The sequence below is a fragment of the Amaranthus tricolor genome, chromosome 11, assembly GCF_026212465.1.
Source record: "Amaranthus tricolor cultivar Red isolate AtriRed21 chromosome 11, ASM2621246v1, whole genome shotgun sequence".
NCBI lineage: Eukaryota > Viridiplantae > Streptophyta > Magnoliopsida > Caryophyllales > Amaranthaceae > Amaranthus > Amaranthus tricolor.
The window spans coordinates 23,372,176-23,390,972 of record NC_080057.1 but is presented as its reverse complement, the minus strand read 5'-3'; the positions used below and the strand labels follow the sequence as shown (position 1 = coordinate 23,390,972).

Sequence of the window (18,797 nt, the reverse complement as noted above, 5' to 3'; positions counted from 1 at the left end):
GTCCGTACATACAAGCTTAGCCTCGGGATCATTCGCTGTTACTAACAGCGACTTAAAAAAAATTATTTTTTTTTAAGTTGCTGTTAGTAACAACGACTTAATGCGTTTTAAGTTTTCAGTTCTCAGTTACTTCCTTATTCCAGCCGATGAGATTAAGGAGTTACCAATTAACCTTAAGGTCGCTGTTATCCCATTTTTTTTCAATGTTTCGCTGTTAGTAACAGCGAATGTTCCTGAAACTAGGCTTGAATGTACGGACGCTTATTTTGAAAAATAAGTTTTTACGAAATTTATTTTTAAATTTAAGTTATTAAATAATCTTATTTTATTCGAATTTTCTAAAGTTTGCTCCACAATATTGTCATTCGTGTGGCCTTGACCACGCTCTCCAAGTCTAGTTTGTTTAGTCCACTTTCTCCTTTTCCATTATCGCCTTAATTTGGTTTTTCTCCTTCTCTCTCTATCTTCAACCAAACACTTACCTTATCAATTCAAAATATACCAAACAATCTCACCACACTAACACTCCTTCCAATTCTCCATTTTCCGCCATCATCATCCTCCTTCGATGCCTTCTTCACTTTCCGATGCTTCGCGGTAAACAATGGCGTCTGCTCCATCTTTGTCAGGTTTTCATTCTCTTTCTATTCTTCATTTCCTTTGCTTATCTTTTGTGTAATTCTTGTACGAATTTCAGTTCAATTTTGTGTTTTTTTTTGCTGATTGAATTGTGATTTTCTTGCAGTTTCAGTGGAATGTGTTAGTGTATGTAAGCTAAAGATATCGAGAGGAGAAGGGAGGTATGATTGTAGTGTTTTTTCTTGTGCTTGGAAAGCTCCGCGGACTCTTACTGGTTCGTTAGCTAGTACTACTCAGAGTTCTTCGTCTTGTTATTCTTTTAGAAGATTCAACCGGCGCGTATATGTGAGTCGATTTTCCTATCTTCATTGCCAGTTTATTGCGTTGATTGGGAATATTTTGGATCTTTTAATTTAATGCTATTGTTTTTGTGCTCGCTTGTTGTTGAAGCTAACTTAAATGACTTTGAATTTAAAACCTAACTCGGTAGTTTTGCATAAGAGTGAAATTAGGAATGTTGATCATTATGTTTAAGTGAAATTGGGGTGCTATATCGAGTAATCATATAAATATTGGTAGTTTTTAGCGATGAAAAGTCATCTTCATGCGGAATACCTACTTAATTGGGAAATTTGGATTTTTTTTTTTCATTTAATGCAATTGTCTTGTGTTTCCTTGTCATGTGAATATTTTGGATTCAATTGTTTTGTTTGGTAAAAGGAGTGGATATTAGGGGCTCAAGTACATGATCATTTTAAATTGTATATTTCTCTACAGGTAATAGTTGCCAGTTTTCATTTGAATGGTAGATTGGTAAGAAAATAAGTGTATATACCAAAATAATCGGGTGTGAAGCGAATGGGAAGGATTTGCAATACGACTTTTAGTTGTGTTGATTCCACCGATTTTTCTCAAATGCAAATGATTTGATATTGTCATTAATCCGAAATTATTGATCTTTATCTAACACAATAGTAGGATATGATTTTTTTAAATTGTTTTTCTGTATATTCTCATAATTTAAGGGAACATTATGTGTTTGCGTGCCCAATTCATTGACATTGGATACTCGATGTAAATGTTAAGTGAATTGCATGTATACTGTATAAAGTAAGTGGAGACATGGAGTAATGACTAATGAGCTCATAAAACCACTAGATTTGGCTCGAGAAAGGTCCTATAGTTTTTCTCTTTGTTAAAGTGTGTATTAGTTGTGGTGTAAAAATGTGATTTTGGTCACAATTGTGGTAATGATCACAATGATGCAATAATGGGGTGATGAGGTTATTGTATGCTAAATATAGGCCAAGTCCATGAAATATTCCTTGAACCAACTTTATTTGTGGACTATACAATGTGATATGGTAGGATGTATTCTTTTTTTTTTTTCACTATGGTTTTAACACATTGGATTTCTAAATTTTGGTGAAAATGACTGTGATTTCCTTAGTTGGAGGGGTTTTCTTCTCATTAATAAGTTGCAAGTCTTAAAAGAGAAGGTGAAAGTGTGTGAACAAGAGATTTTGGGCTATGTTATTCAGATTTTCATCTTACCTCAAATACCTCTCTCAAATTCTGAACATTTAGACACTTCATTTTTGACCTAAAATATGGAACTTTTTTCTTAATTTAGCTGTGTGTGATACAAAGACACATACATTTGTCATTATATGTTTATTGAATTAGAGTCACATATCTTTGAGGTGGTTTTAGGTTTGGAATTCAATTAGCAATATTAGTTGGAATAACATTTGGTCTTTCGGTTTTTATGAGAGTTTGTTGCTTTTGTTGGTGCTAAGTTGATAGCTCGCCCTTCGTTGACCTGATGCCTTGGTCCTCATGCAACTGCTTTTTGGGATCCAATAGAAGTTCAAGAGTGGAAGTTGTTCTTTCCTTCGAGGGAGAATAGGGTGACTTGTTTTTTTAGTTTCCCTCTTCAGTTTTTGAAGTTTAGATCTCTGTCAGCTGTGGTGAATAAGATCAAGTGGCTAATGTGGGATTTTAATTTTTTTTTGTCTTCCTGTTTATTTTAAAGGGATGACTTAACTTATTAAGGTGTAAGTTGAAAGTATGGAATAGGGAAGTGTGTGGGGACTTGGTTGAAAAAAAGAAAAATCTACAGGGAAAAATTAATGAAGTGAATTGTAAAGAGAGAGAGAACTATGTGTCACAGGAGGAGATTGCGGAGAAGGAAGAATGGAAAAATGAATTGGATCACTTGAACCTACTAAGGCAACAAAAAATGAAATTGAGATAGGCAAAGGATGGTGACGCAAACTCTCTGCTTTTCTTTAAGGTTGTGATGACAGGAGGAAGAAAAACTTCATTGGCGAATTGGAGGGCGAAGATGGTCAGATTTTGAGGGACGATGAATATATTGGGAGTGAGATTTCAAGATTCTATAAGGATCTATTCACACTAGACCGTAATGAGAGACCTTTTGTAGAGGGACTGCATTGGTGCCCTATTGATCATGACCAATTTAATTGACTAGAATGGTCTTTTGAGTTAGATCAATTTTATAAAGCTGTTTTTGAAATGGAAGGATTGGCTATGCAAAATAAAGGGTCAGCCATCACATATTCTTTGTGCCTTGTAACTTTCTCTGAACCTTACCGGAGTGCAAACTTGTATCTATTTTCAGGGACTATTATTTTTTACGACTTAGTTAATGTCAATTTTTTAGGATTGGCTATACAAAATAAAGGTAATTTGATGTTTATTAGCTAGATTGTTTTGATATAGGTTCCAAACAACCATATTCATAGAACCACTAAATTGCCCTTAATGTAATTCTAACATCGGAATTTTTCATTCAGTTGGGCCTCCAGATTTAGGTGGATAGAATAGTAACTTACGTGGGTGTTGCATGTGCTTAGTATGAGCTGTTCATGGGGTTTCTCTTTCGTATCTTAATGGTGGGGAATGTAACAGCTGCAAAAACCTGGCACATGACATGAGAGTTTTTGAAGTGCTAAAAAGTAAGATTTCTTTTTGAGAAGATGATTGTAGTACACAGAAGAAATCATTTTTGGAGAAAATTGTTTGGCCTAGGAAATCTTGTGAAGATTATTTGAAATGGAACTCAAGCCAGTGTTAGAGTGCGTAATTATCTAGCAAATGCAAAAGGAAGAGCTTGTGTTAAATCAGTTTTTTTTTCTCTTTTTATTGCATCTTTATGTTTTTTATTTTTATTTCCTTGGTCCAAAAAAATTCTTGCTGTCTCTAATTCTTGGCCTCTCTTAAATGGATATATTCCATCTTATTGAATATTTTTATAAGATAAATAAATGATATTTATACTCTTCCTATCAGTAAGTGTTATGTAAGAAAATGTAGAAAATATTGGAAAAGTTAATCATAAACCAATGTTGTATATTGTATAGGGATATAAGATACGTTTTACTTGATATTTAAAATAGTATGTTTGTCTTTGATCTTTAGGTGAAAGCAGCATTTTGTTGCCCAGTTTTTATACTTCATTTTCCTTATTTTTCTCATTGTGATTTTATGTTTGTACAGAGATGTGGGGCCTCTGATATTAGAGGCAATCACTGGCCGGAGAATTCATGCTTTACAGATGCTGGATGGTTCTTCAGGGAAATTAGACAACACCCAGATTCTGAAAGATGGAAGTTGCACTGTATTTCATCTTCCAATTCCAATTTATTTGATCACGTTTCTGCTGAAAGTTTGTGGGAGGTAGGCATGGAACATTAAAGTCATGAATAAGCGCTAAACAACTCCTGGCTTTAGTGAATTTTAATATGATTATGTACTTATCAATTTTGTGTATACATGTGTGTATGTATCAATTCGGGGCACAACAGCATAGTGTAAAAAAAATGTTGGTAACAGTCGCGATTGGAGTAACGGAATAGTGATGTGATAACGGGAGTGATGTGATTATCGCAATGCCTAAATATCGGTAGAAACAATAAGATATCCCTTAATACGGCCCAAAATGCGGTTGTTTTACACCTTTACAACATGGGAAATATTGGTTCATTGTTTTCAAAGACCTTTACAACACGAACAATGCAATGCTGCCCTTAGTTTTTGGGGAAACAGTTAAAGAGTAGTGAGTGGTGTGGCATGGTAATTCACTTACCCGTCTCCTGTACCCAATATGCCCTTGTACGGAGGATAGATGCTTCACTTAAATTCACCATATTCCAATTTTCCGATTTTCTAGTTCAGTAGCCAAGTTGATGCCACCTAGGTAGCGAGTGTGATTTTATTATATTGTAATCAAAATGATTATCTTTGGATTAAAACCGAGATAATATCTATGTTGACTTTATTTACTATATGAAATCGAGCTGAAAAGTGAAGGGAAACTTTGACGCTTTAGTTAGTTGAACACTTAAAATAGCTGATATTCTATTGCAATGGATGTTTGAACATAATGAGAAACTTTGACGCTTTAGTTAGAAAAACCAGGTTTGACTAATAAAAAACAGAGATGAATTCTTATAAAGAGTATCTGAAAATGTTATCCCCTAGATAAATTTTGCATACTTGTACCTGATTTTGGCTTGTTCTCTTGGGCTAAAAACTGTTGAACATAAGTGAACTAATTGAGTCGAGTTGAATTGAAATGTTGTAAATCAAATTGAGTAGTTAGTAAAATATGACAGTTAAAATTACTGATTGAATTCAACTTAATAGATTTAAAACAACTAACTGGATTGAACAAAACTCAATTGAACTGAAAATAAGTTTTAAGGAACATGGCCTTAGGCTTGATGCCACTAAAAGGACTTTGTTAAGCATCTAGAAACATTTTGCTTTTCATGTTATTGGATGAAACTAGAGATGTTCAGACAAACATTAGAATTAAAAGGTTGAATTTGTGGAGACAAACATTAGTCAAAAGATTGAATTTAAGTTGGAGAAAGAAAAGCATATGAAATGTTGATTTGGCATGGATGATCACAACAAAGATATTGTTAAGTTAGGTATTTCCGAGTGAGTGTTTTCTAGTACCCTAGATTACATATATTGATCAAGATATAAGAATAGGATTCATTGTGGTCGACTCAAATGGACAAACCCTAAAGGGTAGAATTAAAATGAAAACTTTATACTAAAGACAAAATACGAGAAACAATTTACGTTGATTTTGTCAAGTGCATAGAAGATTGAAAAATGCACTAGCTAGTAATGTAAAAGGTTAGACTTTGATGAGGTTGGGAGAGGAAGAGGTAAATTGAAAATGTTTTGGGTAAGATGAGCGAATAATGGATCGAAGAATTAGGATTTGCACTTGTAGGAGTGGGACATATGATAATAAATAGGAATTAAAGGAGGTGGAGGATATATATGGATGGTTTTTGGAAATAATTTTATTAGCTGCAAACTAGTATTAGATAGGGACGAATATAGTACCAATGATCTCTCACATTGATTTATTTTGGTTATTGTAGCTTGCCCCATATGTATTATGTCTTTGGCATAGTTGTTAATGCAGTGTCTCTGGATGACTGTTATTTGTGCTAACCTGTCAGCCTGTAAAAATATGAATCCTGGTTTACCTTAAAATTTACTTAAAATATTTAGCTTGGTTTACAAACCTTTACCAGGCTAGCCCATAATATATAGTTGAAGGAAAGTGTAGGATCTTCTGCAACTTCTAATTGTAGTCATGCAAAATATTTGATCTATGTTATTTGATATTGTTCAACAATACATTTATGAACCTCCATAATGTAAGATCTCCGTTACTGACCATGCGGCGTTTTTATTGATTTTACTTGCTTCACTCAGGATCTTAAACCTAGCATCTCATACCTACCTCCTGGTGAACTTGAGCTGGTTCAGAAAGCCCTGAAGGTATTACTCGTTAATTATGTTTTCTTCATTGGTGAATTATGTTCTTTTTGTTAGTGGTTTTATGTCAATTAGCTTGTTGGCACAGCTTGCCTTTGATGCTCATGATGGTCAAAAAAGGCGCAGTGGAGAGCCCTTCATAATCCACCCAGTTGAAGTTGCACGTATTTTGGGAGAACTTGTAAGTTATGTAAATTATGTACCTTTTTTTATAAACTATTGGGTGTAATTTATACATTGTGATTTGTGGTCAATATTTTAGGAATTGGATTGGGAGTCCATAGCAGCTGGGCTATTACATGATACTGTCGAGGATACAAATGTTGTAACTTTCGAGCAAATTGAAAAGGAGTTCGGTTCTGCTGTTCGCCACATTGTAGAGGGGGAAACAAAGGTGCTACTTCTAACAGATACAGGTCATTTGCTATCATAGTTCATTGTTATGAATCAGAATTTTGCGTCTTCTTTTCTTCAGGTATCAAAATTGGGGAAACTAAAGTATAAAAATGAGAACAGTTGTGTGCAAGATGTAAAAGCAGATGATTTACGGCAGATGTTTTTGGCAATGACAGAAGAGGTTTTTTTTTTTTTTTTTTATAGTCTTGCCTATAGAACACCCCTCCCCTAATTTTATTTTCACTGGATTTCTCTAGTTTATGGTTAATCTTGTGTTGCAGGTCCGTGTTATCATTGTCAAATTAGCTGATAGATTGCACAATATGCGTACTCTATCGCACATGCCTTCTCATAAGCAGGTAATGTTGTATTTTGTTCAATGCTTTGCTGTCACCTACTTATTTGAAGCTGTTTGCCTTTTTCTGCTTTCAGACAAGTATAGCGCTGGAGACCCAGCAGGTGTTTGCCCCTCTGGCAAAGCTGCTAGGAATGTACAAAATTAAGGTATTTTGTTTACTCTTTACCAAGTCTTCTTTTATGTTACATTCTTCTTGCAAGCGGTATTGTAGTCTTAATTGTATATCTCGTTTTCTCTGCTTCAAGAATTGGAGTAACATACATCCTTCCTTTGTTGGTTGTTTTTGGTTTAATAGCTGAATTTCTGACTTGTTATGACGCAAACTGTGGACTTTTTGATTTCCAAAAAAATTTGGACGTTGGTGCGGGGAAACATCATTTAAAATATATAGATAGTCTAAATTTTACTGGAGTACTATAAATTTGTTTACATAAAATTAGAATATTATGGTTTTATATTCTTGCTAGTTGTAGGTGTTTATCAAATGCTTGAGTTCATTCTTTTTACTTACTATTCAATTGTATGCATCTTGAAAATTAATTTTTGTGTTGCAGTCTGAACTTGAGAACCTATCCTTCATGTACACGAACACCCATGAGTATGAGAAAATTAACAAAAGAGTAGGTGAGCTTTATGAAGATCATGAGAAAGAGCTCAATGAGGTAATGTTTTCAGTGTCCAATTTGTAGACTTAATGGTATTATAAGGGTTTTATATTAGGTAAGGCAAAGTATATATTTTACTTATGTGGGAAAACCAAATGTAATTGCTGGCAATGTAGTGACAATGAGAAATAATCTTTGTTATTTCAATGATAAAGTTGCATACATCCAACCCCTCCATAATAGGCATATTGCAATTACAATGTCTCATCATATGTTTGGGTGGAGTTGTAAATTTATATCTACCAAACCAACTATCTGCATCCTAAGGTGTAAAAAATCGTGTTCTAGTTCTTTAAAGGATATATCGTGTCTCGGCCAAAATTTGGTGACGTGAAAATTGCATCATTCCCATTGCTCATTGTGCAAAAATATAATTTTGGTCACGATTGTTATCATGGTCACAGTGTACGGTAATAGGGGTACGATTGTCATACTGCTAAATTTTGGTCGAGACCATGAAATATCTCTTGTATCGGTCTAAAGCTTAGTTTTTTTCACACTTTTTCGATGTCAGTAGCATGATTTCATAGATTTGAAAGCCTTCACAATTCGGCCAATATAATACGATGCAACCTTGTTTTGCACTATTTCCTTATCGCTTCATTGTGACCCTTATCGCAATTGAGACCAAAACCACATTTTGTACAATGCTCCTATGTGGGATTCAGTTAGTATTGTGGTGATAACATGTTTCCTGCTTCTAAAAAGATCTACTAAAGTTGCTTTACAAGGTGAGAGCACATTAGTGTTTTTCAGCAATGAAATCAAGTAGTCAATAAACTTTACGAATGTGTTTTGTGTAAATTTTTCACTTAGAAATTGAAATAAAGTTGTTTTTGTCAAATATTGTTTCTTTCTTCTCCCCAATAATTTGATACATAAGGTTTTTGACTCACATTTGTGGTTTTAGGGTTAGGATGAGGAGACCTAATGGTGTAAATGCTTTTGATTATTGGTTATATTTAAATAATATTGTGAATGTCTTAAGAGTATGGTTGAATAGAGTAAATTAGGTTAATTTTCTAAGGTGGACTAGTCGAAATCTGGCATGAAAGGAATTAGTGCAACTAATTGAGACAACCCAAACAACAATATGTAGCGACTAAATTGGGACGAAAGGAGTAATATAGATAGCCTTCTATAAATAATTTTGAACATAAATAACCATTGGCTTTTATACCTACCAGGCAAACAAAATTTTGGTCAAAAGGCTTGAGGATGATCAGTTTTTGGAACTTGTGACTGTCAAAACTGAAGTGCATGCTGTACTTAAAGAGCCTTACAGGTCTGGCAGTTCTTGGTCTCTTCCATATTTGTGTGTGAAATTTTTCTGGCCTGCAAAATGTGTCAATTTCCGAATTGGGTTGGCACTATCTATGTGAAACTGTTGTTATGGTACCTGTTACCAAAAGATACTTGCACTTGAATATGGGCATGGACTTGTTCCTGTGTTCATGATTCTGATGTATTAGATTCATATTAATCTTGTAGTTGTGGTAGAATTACGTTGTTGGTTGTAACGTGCAAGTACTAATGGTTAAGTTAAAGTTGCAGAAATAGCATCTGGCTCATGATCACTGTCATTTGCTTGAAGTTTTTCTTGACTATCCTTATCTTTCTGTTGTGCTAGTTTGCATCATGGACTTTTTTTTTAGGAGAGTTTGCATTACAGACTTGATCATTGTTAAATCTTTGTTGTGATTTAAGTCTGGATAATGTCTTTTATATAACTTTTGAAAATAACTATTTAGAGATAAATGGGAGGGTCTGAATATCTGCTAGAGTAGTTAAGTAAAAAAAATTTTGATTGGAGTTATATCTTTTCAATCTCTGACGTAATATGATATTGCGAGTCCGTGACAGCCAGAATACAACTTAACTGAGGAAACACGAACTCAACATAACTTGAGATGGATCGGATACAAGTGCGTTTAAGTTATCTCACTTTGTCAAGTAATGATTGTATCTTACATTTTATGCATTGTATGGTATATAATAAGAATAACACAAAATTGACCACCTGTTTACCCAAATCGACAGGTTAAGAACTGTAGCAGCATCTTAAGGTAATACTATTTAAGGGATTATCTCTCAATCAAAAACAGATACTTAGTGTGTTGTAAATATATAGTAGGGTCTAAATTGTCGTGATACGTTTTTAATTTAGTGACTTCTGGTTAATGAAACCTTTCTCCTCATGATGATGCATCCTCTGACAATTTATATAGAGATTGAGAGGTACTGATGCAACTTGAGTTTTGCTTTTTAATTTGGTGGAGGGATTGAAACTTTATACATATATTGCCAACAATTGTAATTCATGTATATAGTGTACTGTTTGTTCAATGAATACTTATTTTTGGTTGTGCTTGTTGGACTATTCTGATTTGAAAATATTACTTGACAAAAGCTTGCTTTAAACGAATTTGCAGTATCTATAAAGCAGTTACCAAAGCAAATGTTTCTATCAATGAAGTCAACCAAATTGCTCAGGTGCTTTACCTTTCTTTTTCAATTGATAATCTAATACTATTTTGTTTGGACAAGCTACTCTTCACCTTGCGTTTTGATTATACCTCTGTGGTTGGTGGTTGTATTCAGCTTCGTGTAGTAGTAACGCCTAAACCTTGCACTGGAATTGGACCTCTCTGTACTGCTGAGCAGGTGAAAGTATAATTTCGTTTAAATTTTTCTCAAACAGTTCATACTTTTTTGGTAAAATTATTAAGAGATTGTGCTTCTCTGTACCATGCAGATTTGCTATCATGTGCTTGGGCTTGTACATGGCATATGGACTCCAATTCCTAGATCTGTAAGCAATTTGTTTTCTTATATTAGGGTGCAATAATGCCATATCAGTGGAGTTCCTCTCTTGTATTCCTATTTCCCTTCTTATTTTTTCATATATTTAACGTATGACAGCAAGATGTAGTGAATCTTCAAACAAACTATTCTTATGATCTCATTTCTTCTATTAACAGGTGAAGGATTTCATTGCTACACCTAAGCCTAATGGATATCAAAGTTTGCATACAACTGTTATTCCATTCCTTTATGAGAGCATGTTCCGGCTGGAAGTTCAGGTTGCTATCGGAAGTGTTCCTTTCCCTTGAGATCTTTTCTCTTTTGTGCCTCATTCTATTGTGTCCTCTATAGTTATTACAGGGATTTGATTTCTTCACGAGTCTACGCCTTCCATAGAGATCTTCCATTTTTTTTTTGTGTCTTTCCGAGTAATAAGCTATCCACATGTGTATTTTAGAACTAACAGAAAACCTTTGGTTCAAATAGTATTTTTACTTGCTTTTGGCTTGTAACCTGTAGATTCTTTGTGTGCCCTTTTGAGTTTTTTCTCCTGGGAAATTATGATTTCAGATTAGAACAGAGGAGATGGACCTAATAGCTCAAAGAGGGATTGCTGCTCACTATTGTGGGAGAGTGTTTGCTGATGGGTTAAATGGTCAAGTAATACCCAGAAACTCAAGAGGGAAGCCGGCCTGTCTTAATAATAGCAATGCTGCATTGAGGGTAACTTGGTGTTTTTTTTTTAATTAAAAAACTATCTCCTTTTTAAATTTATTATCTTTCCCAATCCACCCTTGCAAAATTTGCTACTTTATAGATGAAGCCCTTTTGTTTTCTTCCAGATTGGCTGGCTCAATGCAATTAGAGAATGGCAAGAAGAATTTGTTGGTAATATGACCTCCAGAGAGTTTGTTGATGTCATCACGAGGGATCTGTTAGGCAGCCGTGTCTTTGTATTTACTCCACGTGGGGAGGTAAAGGGAGATAAATACATATACCAGTCTGTGGATGTGTACAAATCCAAAAGTATGATTGCTCAAGTCTCTATTTAATTGCTTCTTGTTCTGGAACAGATAAAAAATTTGCCAAAGGGAGCTACGGTTGTTGACTATGCATATATGATTCACACAGAGATTGGAAACAAGATGGTGGCTGCGAAGGTATTCTCTATAATGTCAAATCAACTTTCTTGTTTTGTCGAATTTTTTTATTCAGATGGCAACTTTATGTCAGGTGAATGGTAACCTTGTTTCTCCAACACATGTACTCGCCAATGCTGAAGTTGTGGAGATTATAACCTATAATGTAAGCTGATGTTTGTTCTCATTCTTTGTATATTTCACTATATTGATGTTATCTGACTTGTAATTTAGAGTATTGATATCTGATATCTTGCTATACTGTACCTTTATTTCTTCTTTAGACCTGGAAATCCTAAATAGCTGCTGTCAGAAAGGGACACATGTTCTACTGTAATAAATAACCATATTATAAGTTGTGTTTGCCGATTCACCTATAGATTTATTCACCTCCATAGAATTTGTGGGTGATTTATACATTATGTACCCAGGGCAGAATTAAATATTATGCAATTAGCTACCAGCAAGTTTTTGCTGGTTGGTTGCAAGATTTAAAATATTAAGTCTTAAGGCTAAGGATATAAGCAGAATTTTGTATAGCTTAAGCTGCAGTAACATTCATAATTTCACGTCTTTGTCTTATTGTTTTTTCTGCAAATGTACTTGGTGGGATGATAATATTGAGCGCTGCAACCTATGTGATGCTTCATATGTGAATTGAGATAGGGTGAGTGTATATAAGTAGACGGCCAGGCACACCATATCCCAACAAAATTAACTCTTTCATATATTATGTCCTATAAAGAGTCGCTTGCCATGAAAAATCCGTAATAGTTGCCAATCGCCCCATTTTAAAAGTGTTCGAAATTTTTATAAGTGCATGTCATGAAACACCCTATCTAGCGTCATTAATTGAAGAATCACTGTCAAAGGAAAAGAGGACATTTTGGCAATAGCCAAAGAATTCTCTAGAATGAATATTTAGTTTTGTCTTTTAGATTAATAATTAGTTTGTTATTTCTTGCCAAGGAAGACATCCCATTTTATGTATATGTAAGTAAGGGGAAGGGTAGAATAAGATTATGCTTGTGTATAGAAAAGTAGTGTTTATACACTTTGGGAGCTTGAGTATGCTCATAATAGTCACTTGCCATTTTTGACCTGATACCAAAACACTACAATCTTCATCACTATTCATTGTTGTGTTGTTTAAATTTTAGTTGATTTGAATGTTAATAATTTGGATCTAGGTTAGGATTGTATACAAATAGCCAATTGTACTTTGATGGAGAGGGGAAGGGGAAGGGGAAGGGGAATAAAAAAGTTAAAGATTTGGTAAAGAAAGAAGAAAAGGCAAAATATGGGCAAGGAGAGGGAAAAGGACGAAACACTAAAGAAGCTTTCTTTAGAAAGGGGTTTTTAAGGAGAAATTGCCACGCGTGTGCTTTCCACTTGGTTTCTGCTTTCCAATTATAATATTGTTTTGTGATGTTTCATCTTTGGAATTGGGAACTATCACCTCTACAACATTTACAACATTACCCCAACGCCATAAAGTAGCTCCCACCTAGGTGCGGTTTTGGAAGGTCAGATGTACGCTAACGCAACCTTATCCTTGGGGACTAGTATCTTTATTTTTAAAATTTCATTTATTGACTCTTCGTATTTCTTTGGTGGAAAGGAACATTCGCAAATGTACTCTCTGTTGGGTAAGTTTCATAGATTCATATGGTTTCGGGGAGTCTTGATTGTAAGGTTTGGGATTCTTGTTCTTCAGACACCTTCTACTTCTCTTTCTAGAAACACCTACATAAGAAACCATAATTTATTTAGTTTTATTTCATTTGAAAGACTGAAGGTTTTGGTGAGTCCTTTGTGTGGATATCATTTTTTCGGAACTATAAACACTTGTTAAAAAATTGTTGGTGTAATAAAAGTCATCATTGTGATTATGCAAGTGGATTGTGGGATAGACTCTTTCACATCATAGAGGAATCTTAGACTACTCGTCCGCTCCACAATGTATTTGGGATTTTTTGGGCATGAAATTTATGGCTTCGAGCTTGGGTATATCCTTCGTAAGCCTTGGAATGCAAGTTCTTGGCTACGATTTGGTCCATTTGGTTAAAACAAAATCATCATATAGTGACCAATTTTTGCGTGTACAAATTTTGGGGGAGAAAATTATTTTCTTTAGCATATTCATTATAGATAAAAGTTTTTGGATTTTGAATGATGTTTCTTTGGGAAATCTTTTTCAAAGTGAAATGAGGGTTATTTGTAACTAGTTTCATGGATGGGACATCGTTTCCTTAAGTCTACCTTCTTTTTTTAATAATATATATACATTCTCTTTCAAAAACAAAATTTGTTGGTGCAATAGCCAACTAAGCTCTGCACTTGAATGTTTGTAAGTTTGTGTTCCACAGTTGCCAAGTCTGGCATTTATCTTTCCTTCATTGTGAGGTGGCTCATGTAACATTCCCTTGGTTTGAAAAAGGGGGTGTTGGCTGTGTTATTTGACTTGATAGGGCCTTCTAGTGAGAGTTCGATTAGATCTGGGAGGAGAGGGCAATTAAAAGTGCTTCGAGGGTGATTCTTAGGCCAGGGGACTGAATGCGTTGGTTAAAGTGTGTTGGCCTTATCTCTTGTAGCCGTGCTAATAGGGTGGCAGTGCTGTCAGATCATGTACTTTGAGCTTCTTTTTGTATGTGACGTACTGACGTCCAGTGTCATGTTGTTGTGCTTGCTTCTGGATGCCGAGTGTGATTGCATGCATATATTTGTAATGGAAAGATACCTTAACTTCTGGTTTGTTTCTTGATTTTCTGTCCAAGTTCTATCAGCTAAAACCTTTTTTTGTAATAATGGGAATATTAACTGCACAATAATGTCTGAATTCACAATTATTTTTTCTGATATTGCATTGCCCAGGCTCTCTCTAGTAAATCTGCTTTCCAAAAGCACAAGCAGTGGTTACAACATGCTAAAACACGCAGTGCTCGTCATAAGATTATGAAAGTGAGTTTGCACCATATCTTAGCTACATAATTGGTTGGTTTGGCTTATAACTTTGTTAATTTCATATTCTTTGCTTAGTTTTTGAGGGAGCAAGCTGCATTATCTGCTGAAGAAATCACTATGAATTCAATATACGACTTTATTGCTGATTCTGAAAAAGAAGATGTGCAAGAGAAACTTTTGGACTTTTCCACAGTGAGCAGGCCAATGTCAGATATGATTTTTGAGACATTGTCACCTCCTAAAACTCCTAAAGAACTTAAGCTGTCAAATGGTGCTCTTGCTGCTCCAAAGGTCAATGGGAAGCACAATAAGACTGTCCAGCATTCAAATTCGACAAGTAAAGGGAAAATATTGTCACGAAATAATGATATTACTAAGTTGATAATTGCTAACACTGCGAGGCCTAGAGATGTCCTTCCTGGTTTGGAAAGTTGGCAAACCAGCAAAATTGCCGCTTGGCACAGCATTGAAGGGAGCTCTATCCAATGGCTCTGTGTAGTTTGCATTGATCGTCGGGGTAAAGTTTTTGTTCTATTTGCTATTTCCATTTTAGGACTTTTAAATTCTGTATTACTTATTATAATATGACTCATCACAATGTCTCTGCTTTATATTTTTTGAAAATTTTCAAGAAGCTATCTTATATATGAAATTCTGCTCTTAAAATACCTTAAATTTTTTTCAAAATAGAGCCTTTTAAAAAAATGTCTTTCAAAATATTACTAATTTGTAGTTACACTTAAACTTTGACTGTTCATTTTGCTATTGATTTGCTCATAGTAGTCACATGACACTTTTGAATACTTTTTGGAGCTATAATTGGAAGGGTGTATCCAATGAACTCACAAACCAACTATTGAAAAGTCTTGATAGTGGCATCACAAATGACGGGGAGAATGTTGAAGGTCACGTGATTAACACGTGCAAGTCAATGGTGGAATTTGCAATAAAAAATTAATAAGTGTCATTGGGTAGTATAGTGGAAGAGATATATAGTTAAAGATAGTTATTCGGAAAAAAACAAAATTGCAGCGTTTTAACAAAAGTTTTGTATAAATTATAAGGTAGTTCTAGAAACTTTTTCCTTATGGGAAGGAGCAGATTATTCTTGAATGCAAATCAAGGGCAAGGCCTCCTCGGAAGCCTTTAGGATAGACTGATAGTGTTGATATTTTGATGTTGTGATACTCCGACGCTCCTACTCACCCAAGAAAAAGAAACATAGGCTCAAATTACATATAATTATGTGTCATATCCTTTGGTCCCTATTTGTTTCCAACATGACACATACGAGTTGGAGTTACACAGATTTGATTATCATAATTGTCAATTATATTTAAAATTAGCTTAAGTTATTTATTGTGGAGGGTTTTTTGTGTTTAAAGTTCAAACAAAGAAAAAAGCTATACAGCCTCCTCAGAGCTAACTATTTTAGGGTAAATATCCAAAATAATTCTATTTTAAGAAATATATTTAATATAGAAAAACCATTCAATAAATGGTTTTAATTTAAACAATTTTAACCCAATGAGCTAATCCAGAAATCCCAATCGACAATCCTTACCCTGAATTTGAACAGTAGATGTATGGCTTGGCTCAAACACCAATCTTGCTCTTCAATTTACCATCGTGCATTTCCATATACTAAAATTCCACATATTTGGGAATGGGGGAATTTACAGAGTGTTTACTGAAGCTATTTTATGTCAAGGATATTTAATCTGTTCGGAATAAAGCCTCTTCGTGCAATAGTTTTCACGAGGGATTGTGCCTGAACCTACTAAGAGAGCGTGTTGAGTCCTCAGAAAAATTGGGTGGCCTATATAAGGCAACATTACTAAATTGGTTCTGTTGCCTTGTACTCCCATCTTCATGGTGGATTATGAAAAATTATTTTGCCTTCTCAGTTTGGCATACTCATCTCAACGATTTGTCATATTGGATTTTCCTATCAAAAATTATAGAGTGCTCATTTCTGGGCTAGTTCTGTATGAAAAATTTATTACCAGATTCTGAGAATTTGTCAGTAGAGAATGTGGTGACAGTACAACACGAGGGAATGACTAATAGTATCTTTATTGTTTTAACTTGTTAATTTGTACACTGAATCATGTTTCATGCTCTGATTTCTGAAGTTTTCTATACCATGAAATTTTCAGGTATAATGAGTGAAGTGACAACAGTACTGTCTGCTTTAGGCTTCTCAGTTTGTTCCTGTGTGGTGAGCTGAAGCTATCAACAGTCTTTTACTCTTATAGCATGAATTTATTGCAGAAGTGTGATTCTGACTTATCTTCTGTTTAAATATTACCAAATCAGGCCGAACTTGACAGAGGGAAGGGTATGGGAGTCGTGCTATTTCACATTGAAGGGAATTCAGATAATTTGGTATGTTATCATTGCTCATCTTTATACTACTCTATCAGAAATATTAGTCATATACTCCTTTGTTCCGGTAATGAGACATTTTTTATGTGAAATTTGAGAATTTGGTATCAAATGAAGAGAGATCAAAGTATGTGGATGGTATTAAAAGAGAGTTGAATTATATGGAAGATTTAAAAAAAATGGTAGGGTTCATTTCCAAATAAGGAATTGAGGTAAAATGAGTAATATGGCCCAAAATAGAAAAATAGACAAATTAGGAGGGGGGGAAGAGGGAGTACATTATTGTGAGGGTTGTCACATTTTCTGAATGTTAATGGCATGGCAGAATACAGATATAGAATGTGGATAGAACTATTATAATTTTATAAACAATAATTTACTGTAATTTTAATACGACTACTAATTTTGGGGGTGTGTGTTCATTTAAATTGTTTCAAATTTCTGTCTTAATATAAGTATCGAATTTGTGCTTTCCAGATTGATGCTTGTTCCCGGATTGATGCAATATTCGGTGTTCTGGGATGGTCCACTGGTTGCAGTTGGCTGAACGCCATCGAAACCTAGACATCTACTGTTCTTCAACACAACCACTATCTCGTTTTCTAAGCAATTCCTGCCCTGCAGGACTGCGAGTGAAAGATGTCGGGAGATAGGTGCTTTTTGATGATATATTTCGTTAAATCAGAATCCTAAATTCTTTTTGGTAGAACAAAGCGAAGTAGATAGCAAGGGCCATATGTAGCTCGTATACTAAAGTCCGGGCACACTGTATATACTGAGAGTTATAGTTAGGACTAAAGGTGTAAAGGGTTTATACAAAAGCTTCATCCATGGGGAAAGAGGAAAGGAGAAGCTAACATATTCATGAGTTAATGTTACAAAGTTCTTTCAATATGTTTACTTGTACATTTCTTATCTTTTGAATCTATCCATCGTAATGATGTATATCAGTTATGTTGCATTCTTCGTGTATAATCAAGCCAGGATTCGGGATTGATTAACTAGTGGATTCAAGATGTGTTCATTCGGATTATTGGGTCGATTTCGAGTTAGATGTTTCGGATAGTTCAAAACCGAACATTGTATCCATGCTGGTTTTTATATAATGGTTAATTGATTTTTAATGTCAGGTTAAATTAGGTTTAGTTACAAGGTTGGTTAAATATGAATCATCAGATCTGTTTTGAATAACTGTATTGGATTGGAATTTGAGATTTGTGTTGGCTTTGGGAAAATTTGAACAAAATAAGCAAAATTATACAAAAAAAATCTCAAAATAAGCATTGAGAAAACTTATTTCTCAAAATAAGCACTTTTAGTCTAATGTTAAGGTATGGAGTTTGTTTGCTGTTAGTAATAAATGACGACTTTTAGGCTGACTTTTTAATTCAGTTTAAGTAATTGATTGATGCTAGTAACGGCGGGCCATATACGATTAAAAAAAGTTGGTCAAGGTATATGGGAAAACAATTGCCCGCTGTTAATAACAACGGATCATTACACATCCAAAGTTAACGAAAGTAAAAAAAAATCAACTTAATTGCCCACTGTTAGTAAGAGCGGACGAATACTTGGCCGACTTTTTTTGACTTAATTTTAGCAATTGTCCATTAATACTAACAATGAACAAACTCCAAACCTTAACATTGAGCTAAAAGTGCTTATTTTGAA

At 34.5% G+C, this 18,797-nt stretch overlaps 1 protein-coding gene across 1 annotated transcript; it reads left to right on the top strand.

The window, feature by feature from the left end:
• The first annotated feature begins 350 nt into the window (after nucleotides 1-350).
• On the top strand, nucleotides 351-18,166 carry LOC130827497 (putative GTP diphosphokinase RSH1, chloroplastic). The gene is made up of 24 exons (XM_057693227.1): nucleotides 351-629; nucleotides 746-924; nucleotides 4,102-4,281; nucleotides 6,349-6,414; nucleotides 6,500-6,592; nucleotides 6,674-6,805; nucleotides 6,887-6,988; nucleotides 7,089-7,166; nucleotides 7,240-7,311; nucleotides 7,720-7,827; nucleotides 9,018-9,115; nucleotides 10,263-10,323; nucleotides 10,432-10,494; nucleotides 10,586-10,642; nucleotides 10,812-10,913; nucleotides 11,206-11,358; nucleotides 11,478-11,609; nucleotides 11,709-11,795; nucleotides 11,869-11,940; nucleotides 14,649-14,735; nucleotides 14,814-15,255; nucleotides 16,898-16,959; nucleotides 17,058-17,126; nucleotides 17,604-18,166. Exons 1-24 carry the CDS (start codon nucleotides 605-607, stop codon nucleotides 17,688-17,690), a joined length of 2,607 nt encoding a protein of 868 aa, XP_057549210.1. The 5' UTR covers nucleotides 351-604; the 3' UTR covers nucleotides 17,691-18,166.
• Nucleotides 18,167-18,797: the final 631 nt, after the last annotated feature.

Coding starts and splice junctions, on each gene's coding strand:
- LOC130827497 (XM_057693227.1), top strand. CDS start 605: ATGGCGTCTGCTCCATCTTTGTCAG. Junction 6,593..6,673: donor CACGTATTTTGGGAGAACTT/GTAAGTTATGTA, acceptor TCAATATTTTAG/GAATTGGATTGGGAGTCCAT. Junction 16,960..17,057: donor TCTCAGTTTGTTCCTGTGTG/GTGAGCTGAAGC, acceptor TTACCAAATCAG/GCCGAACTTGACAGAGGGAA.